We start from the raw sequence: 8,172 nt of genomic DNA, 5'->3' as shown, positions 1-8,172 counted from the left end.
ATGAATGAATGAATGAATGAATGAATGAATGAATGAATGAATGAATGAATGAATGGAACAAGGATAAACTGAGTGGGAAGGTACAGATGGGATGTGATCTGTATTGAAAGAGGAAGAGCTTGCATTGATAAGATTACAGATCTCCTCAATTACAGTTCTGCCCTCAGTATCATATGTACAATATTTGTAAAATACAAGGCACCATGTTCAGTCCTGGAAATAAAACAAAGAAAGATATGGTAAGTGTCCTGATCTCAGAAAGCTTTCTATCTAATGGGGGTAGTGGGAAAACATGTCAGTCAGTCAAAAATCACTTAGTAAGTGCTTACTATGACCCAGGCACTGTCCTAAGCATTGGGGATATAGAGAAAGGCAGAAAGAATACATATCCTCAACTACTTCACATTCTAATAGCAGAGACAATATACATATACTTAGGAACATATAAGATTGATACTGTGTGAATGACAAGTAATTTCAGGGGAAAGTTACTAGCATGTCAGTTGGGCTGGGGGTGGGAAAAAAGAGTTGGGGGATGCACCTCTTGAAGATGGTAGAATTTAATCTGAATCTTAATGAAGTTTTGAGAAACCAGAAGGCTGTAATGAGAAGGGAGAAATGCTAAGTGATTTGCCTAAGGTCACAAAACCAGTATATGTCAAAGGGAAGCCCTAACCTAGGTCTTCATGCCATTAAGGTTGTCTCTAAGTAAAAATAAAGCAGATGGAATACGTGGACCCAAGGTTCCTTACAGATCTATATCCTATGACCCTAAACATTTGTTTCTCCCAGCACCATAGGATCTTATAGACAAAAAGTTAGCACTTCTCAATGGTTTTAAAGATCTTCTCTCATGTAGGAGTGATTACCATTTGATTCCTGAATTCTAATTTATTCTGTAAATGTATTAGAGAATTAATTTCACAAAGGAGGGGAAATGATTAAGCTGTAATAAAGGTCTAGCAAGTACACCTGGGGAACCATGAATTATTGAAAATGAAGTCTGCATTGAATCCAGAGAAACCGAAACCGACTCCTAGTTAATGTGTCTTCTTTGATTGAATTGCAGTGATTAAAAGGGAGAGTGGGCTAATGTGGAGGCTTTCCCTTAAAAATGCATACCCAATTAAGCCTTCCTTGTGGAAGACAGAAGTTGTCACAGGGTTTTGTGTGTCTGATTATAAAGAAGTCAAAAATATGGCTGCAAAGGAAACTCCTGCATACCTTACTCAGAACTAGCACCATTCATTCCTTTGAAATGCAATTCTTTGGGCTAATATTGTAGGACTGGCTAATTGAGAGAGAGAGAGAGACAGAGACAGAGACAAAGAGAGACACAGAGAGATAGAGATAGAGAGACAGACAGAGAGAGAAATAGAGACAGAGACAGAGATTGAAAGGAAAAGAAGTACATGGAGCTAAACAATGCTTTGTTGGTAAAGTATAAAGTTTAACTCTTAGTGTAGAGATAGATGGAGGTATAAGATCATTAAAATAAGTTAGAACCTTAGAAGGCAGCTAGGAGGTATAGTGGATAGAGCATCTGGCCGGGAGTCAGGGAGACTCATCTTCCAGAGTTCAGATCCAGCCTTAGACACTAGCTGTGTAACCCTGGGAAAATCACTTAACCCTGGTTGATTCTGTTTCCTTATCTGTAATATTAATAAATAATAATTTTGATAAGTTAACAATAATATTAGTAAAACAAGGGGTAAATAAAGAATTGTAAATTTATTTCTTGAGTAGGGAAGAGATTTTAAAAATTCTTATTTTCTTGCTATGGAGGAGGAAATTAGAATTGTGTATGTTAGCCTGAACAGTAAGTCCAATCTAAATTGTTAGAATTATGAAGAATTGATTTGCTAGAATGACTGCTTTCTTTCATCAGCCTACTGAGAAAGTGTCTTCTCAAACTTTTGCCTTGTGTTGCCAGATCCATTCTCAAAGGACTTTTCCCTTTCTGTTACTGCTCCTATCTAACTAATGACCCCTACTATAACCAAAGCCATGGGCCTTTCAACATGTGCTAAAAAGTCAATCATCCATTCAGATTCACAGTTTTAGAGAATCTGAGAGTGAGAATTTCTAATAGGTTAATATTCATCAAAGTGGTATGTGTCTCTTTAAGTTTGTTTGTAAACAATAAAGTGCTTCATCAACATGTAGTATTATTGTTGCTGTTCTTTGTTATCATTTTAAGGCCTCTATTTTTTCCTTCTTAAATTAAATTCTATTTGTCATATCAGCAAAATAATTCCTATAATATTAAACAATAAAATACTTAAATAGTACAGGGTAGGGCCTATCTGTTTTGTAGGGGTATTTGGTACTTAGATAAGTTTAAAAAAATAATCACATACATTCAAGTCACCAATTCTCTGTTAAGTACAGTATTTACTATATACAGTATTTACTGATGAGTTTCTTGGAATCTATAAGCAAATAGTTTATTCTGGAATCACAATACCTCAGAATTGTATTTTACTAACCAGTACTTTCTTTTATAATCAAACCTCACTTCTAAAGTTTAAGAATTCTTTTATAATGGAAAAAGAGCTAAGACAATTCTTGTTTTCAAATAGAAGCTTAAAATCAGCAGATTCAGTAGAATTGCAAAAAAAATCAGCAAGTTAACTTGGTGTGCTGGTACGCTCAAGTACAATATGATTCTGACTTTCATTTCACTGGGGTCCAGCAAAAGGAAAGTATTAGAAGATTTATCCATTAAGCTCTACCAAAGAAACAAAACAAACACACCAAATATAGTTTATTATGCTCCAGGCAACCTGGCATAACACATTTTGCACATTTGTTTTAAACCTCTCAAATTCCTGTTATTGAAACCTAAGTGTGTGTGTGTGTGTGTGTGTGTGTGTGTGTGTGTGTGTGTTTAAGCAATCAGGGTTAAGTAACTTGCTCAAGGTTACAAGGCCAGGTGTTTCTGGGTGGGTGCTAAGTGTCTGAGCCCGGATTCGATCCCATGTCATCCCGACTCTGGGGCCGGTGCTCTTACTCGCTGTGCTACCTGGCTGCCCCAGCCTAAGTGTTCTTTATCCCACCTAGAGACAAACTGTTAAACATTAGGTATTTAACTTATCTAGACACAAACTGGAAATTCCTCATATGCTGGAAAAGTTTCAAGTATTGAATTTATAATTAATTCTATCCCTTTCATGTGAGGCCCAGAGGATGGTTACTGTGGCTAGTATGCCAGTATATAGAAGCCACTATGCAAGGAGATGAGATGTCATGGAAGAACAAAACAAAAATAACAACAACAAACACAGGGTAGGTCAGGGCAGAAAGAACATTGGGTTTAGAGTCAGAGGACTTGGGTTTGAATTCGGATTTGGCTACTTGTTACCTGTGTCCTCCAATTCCATCTCCTTTCTGGGCTGCAACTTTTTCATCTGTAAAATGGGGAGACCAGCTGAGATGGCCTCCAAGGTCCTTTTCGATTTTCTGTCTTTCATCTATGATCCAGTGATGTAGGATTTAGTTTTGGAATGATAAGGCTGACACCAATTAGTTTATACTGATGCCAAAGCTTGGAAGAGGTGAAGAATGTTGGAAATGTGTGAGAAGTGAAGGACCAAATAAGCTAAGATGAACCAAAAAAAACAAACAAACCCCAAAAAGCCCAAAATAGAGATGTCACGAAATTAATTCATACTGATTTGATTCCCAGCTACATGTAGAGTATGAAATACATGCTGGGGCTGATAAAAAAATTTAGAATAGATCAGTTATGACCTCAGTATCATATGGAAAGAACTTTGAAGGCCATCTAGCCCAACTCTTTAATCTTACAAATGAAGACCTGGAAGATGATTGAGGTTGAATGACTTGTCCAAAAGGACATAGCCAGGATTTGAACCCAGAACCTGTAACTTCAAATCTACTTCTCTATGCAATGTGCTTCAGGTTTCCCTTTTTTCCTTCTTGTGGAGTTTATATCTAGAAGAAAGAAGAGACACAACATTAATAACATTATTTTATAATTTAGGATAATGAAGGGGTGCAAAGCAAGTGTCTTGTGAGGTAGAAGGTAGAAAGCCAATATTGCTTGGGGTAGTGTCAATAGGTGAGTGGAAGAAGTCCTTGGGTCTTAAACAAATTCAAGCTTGTGTCCATTGGTCTTTACATGCTATTCTTTAACTTCATTCACTGTGCTCCATAACTTTTCACTTATTAAAGAGACAATATTACTAGAAATGGGGAATCACTTTGTTTGGTGTCTCCCAGGTGCATATATATTCATGTAACACAATAAACACACATGTATGAATGAATGTGCACATACACAAGTTTCCATTTGTGCATATTTATTTGTCCACACCTGTGTCCATGTGTGCACATTGGCATATGCATTTTTTGAGTGCAAGTCAGTAAATCAGTCAAACAAATGAATTGTTAGAACCAATGAATGTCTCCAAGAGTGGGAGGGACATACATTGTGCAAGATCACTGGAGGTAGCTGTGGAAATTTCTACCTGCAATATTAGCATAGACATCTAGAAAAATGGAACTGATATTTTCTTTATACTAACCAACATGAAGAGGAAGCTTAATAAGGCTGGATAGGGAAAGTTCTGAAGGAGAGAGAAGCTCAAGGGTTCATAGGAGCTGTAACTAGCACAGTTGAGATAGCCTATGATCCCTACGCATTTTCCCTTGTCCCAGATTTCACTGATCCCTGGAAGCAATTGACTATGAGTAGAAGTGGTAGATGTGTTTCTCTTGAATGTTTTTTTATAGGTCCCCAGTCTTACACTTGTGCTATTCTATAGTATAGACATAAGTTACACACCAAGTAAAACTGACGCAAGATATGGGATATTTCAAATTTCCGCCTCAGAGTGACATCTGAATTCTCACTCAGCTCACTTTCTTGTTCCTGGTGACTAATAATGGCAACTTACATTTATGTAGCACTTTTTGCTTTAAAAATGTATATTTTGTCTAATTTGATTCTCACAACAGCCCTTTGAGATATGCAGTATAAGTATATTATTGTTTCTCTTTTACAAATGAAGACATTAAAAGATAAAGTGATTTTTTTTCTAAGTAAGAAGTAGAAGCAGGTCTCAGACTTTGTCCCTTTATCCCCAAATCCTGGGTTCAAATTATTATGCCACAATACTTTGTCACAAAGGGTGCCAGATTATAATATAAATGTATGGATATTTTGACTTTGACTGCAGTGAGTAGTTAGGGTAAAGTGATTTCATACACATGCTTTTTTCTCATTCACCCATTTATTTATTTATTTATTCATTCATTCACTTATTTATTTTTGCTTTTTGGAGGGGGGAAGGCAGGACAATTGGGGTTAAGTGATTTGCCAAAGGTCACATGGTGCTAAATGTCTGAAGCCAGATTTGAACTCAGGTCCTCCTGAATCCAGGGTTCATGCTCTATTCATTGTGCCACCTAGCCATCCCTCTTTTCCTTATCTTTTTTTAAGCAATTGGGGTTAAGTAACTTGCTCAAGTTTACATGGCCAGTTATTTCTGGGTGTGGTGGTGAGTATCTGAGCCCGAATTCAATCCCAGGACATCCCAACTCTGGGGCCGGTGCTCTTAATCACTGAGCCACCTGGCTGCCCCTAAGCAATTGGGTTAAGTAACTTGCTCAAGGTTACATGGCCAGGTGTTTCTGGGTGGGTGCTAAGTGTCTGAGCCCGGATTCGATTCCAGGTCATCCCGACTCTGGGACCGGTGCTCTTACTCACTGTGCTACCTGGCCGCCCCTTTTCCCTTATTTTTTGAGGGATTTTTGGAAGTCATCTGGAATCATCTTCTTTTGATTTCTTCTCTTTATTTGGTGATTTGTCTTCAGCATATTCCTATTATTCTCCATTATGAAAAAAAAAATCCATACTGAGTTTACAAGCCATATTCCTATTAATAGAAAAGAAAGAATCTCTGCAGGGAATTTTACTTTTTTATGGCCTGTCTGTTGTTACATAGAAATGTGGACCTGCAACAAGGCATCTCCTTGTTATCTCCAGTAGAGGTCATTCAATGACCTGATTTAAGAAGCATCTAAAAAGATTCTGTTATTAGCAATCAGTTTGTCAACTATTAAGCACTTTTTATATGCCAGGCACTGAGCTAAACACTGAAAAGACAAAGAAAGACAAAAAATGGCTTCTGCCCTCAAAGACCTCATATTCTAATTGGAAAGACAGTTTTCATAGAGCTATGGATGTACAAATTATGTACTGTATAATAGAAGATCGTCTTAGAGGGAAGGCAGGCCCTTTTGGAGGGGATCTATCACTGCTTAGCACATTGGCTGTTTGTATGCATACCACTGCTTCTTATGGGCTAGAAAAATTGTTAGCTTTTTAAATGAGATATTCTCCTAAGGATCTTATTTACTCTATTAATTCGCACAGTGGACAAGTATGGAAGAAATGCTACATGTTGAGTGCTACTCTCTCTGGATAAGGGAACACAACAGTAGACATATTCAATTGTGTCATGGAGGGGTGTGATTGTGACATCACTTCATGTTCTAAGCCTTTTTCTTCTCTTTCTTCAAAGGAGTAGCAGGCTTGACCCTCTATCTGCCACCCAATTTCTTTTTGTAATACAACTCAACCAAATTGTAATGGAAATTTGAACCAATAGAGTGACATCTTGATTACCTGGAATGAACATTTACAAAACTCCATTTCTGAGGAGACCTAAATGACATAAGAATCTGGTAATATTGAAGATTAATTCAAGAAAGCAACTCTTAGTGTGGGCCCTGGGATCAGCATGGATCCAAACAAAACGCCTACTCCTTTGACTTCTCCCACTAACTCTATCTCTTCACTTGAACCTAGAACTATCTTCATTTCTCCTTCTATGCCTCCTATGCCTTCACACACATCTATACCTCCCCTTATGTATCCCCAAGAACTTTCTCCTGCCTCTTCTTCTGTAACTATCCCCAAATATAAACCTGTTAGTAGACTCCCTCCATCTACCTCTAAATCTGCACCTGTATTCCCAACTACACAAACACCTGTACAGACCTCTAAGCATCCATATCGCTGCAACTTGATCTCTAAAAATCGTTATAACTGCAACTTGGCACCTATCTCAGAATATCCCCCTGTCTGTGCAGCCACTGTAACTATACCTGCAGCCACATCAACCTTTACTTGTGTACCTACCCGTAGGTATACCTCTAATTGTAGTTTTACTTCTACCATGTCATCTGCATCTACCCAGAAATCTACTCTTCTCTGTACATCCCCTACATTTACAACCCCACTCATAGCTGAAACACCATATAGCCCCAAATCTACTCCACCTTTGTCTCCAACTCCATCTAACTCTGCATTTCCCAATAAGGATTCCTCTAATTTGATGTGTGGCTCTACCACCACATCTACACTCTCTCCCCAATCTGATCCTATCTCCACACCCTTGACGTTTACCCATAAACCCAACTGTCCACTTTTCCCTGGGACTCCCTCTAATGGGACCTGTGCTGCTACCTCGACGTCTTCACTCTTGTCCAAATCTAATCCACTTACGTGTAGAGCTACATCTACCAGTACATTATCTCCTGGGAATCCCTGTAACTCTATCAGTAGCTCAACCTCGACTTCGACACTTAGCCCCAAGCTGAATCCAGCTATGTCCAGAGCTACCTCTTGTGCCTTATTCCCTGGGTATTCTTCTAGTTGTATCTGTAACTCCACCTCAACCTCTACGCATACACCTACATCCAAAGCCACATCCACCTGTGCCTTACTCAAGGATTATGCCTCCACTTGTATCTGTAACTCTACCTCGACGTCGTCACTGAACCCCAAGTCTCCTCCTCTGTCCAAAGCTACATCCATCTGTGCCCTACTCCTTGATTATCCCTGTACCTGTACCTGTAACTCTAACTCGACATCTCTTAGTCCCAAATCTCCTCCTACATCCAGATCTACATCTATCTCTCCCTTGCCTGATTATCCCTGTACCTGTGTCTGTAACTCCACCTCGACATCTTCACTGAACCCCAAATCTCCTCCCATGTCCAAAGCTACATCCACCTGTGCCTTACTTAAGGATTATCCCTCTAACTGTATCTGTAACTCTACCTCAACCTCTACACTTGGCCCCAAATTGAATCTTACATCCACAGCTACATCTATCTGTGAGCTGCTCCCTGGGGTTC

General features: G+C 38.8%; 1 protein-coding gene across 1 annotated transcript in view; it reads left to right on the top strand.

The window, feature by feature from the left end:
• The first annotated feature begins 6,770 nt into the window (after nt 1–6,770).
• Nucleotides 6,771–8,172, top strand: part of LOC138156015 (mucin-2-like) — a 2,286-nt gene continuing 884 nt past the window's right edge. The window contains exon 1 of the mRNA XM_069081296.1: nt 6,771–8,151. Coding sequence (XP_068937397.1) covers nt 6,771–8,151 — 1,381 coding nt within the window. The remainder of the gene's footprint in view (nt 8,152–8,172) is intronic.

This window comes from Petaurus breviceps, unplaced genomic scaffold (assembly GCF_028583685.1).
Source record: "Petaurus breviceps papuanus isolate PSGF00001 unplaced genomic scaffold, PetGlider_PUasm1.0 98, whole genome shotgun sequence".
In the NCBI taxonomy this organism is placed as follows: domain Eukaryota; kingdom Metazoa; phylum Chordata; class Mammalia; order Diprotodontia; family Petauridae; genus Petaurus; species Petaurus breviceps.
Note: the sequence above shows the minus strand (reverse complement) of the source record. Positions and strands in the feature narration are given on the sequence as shown.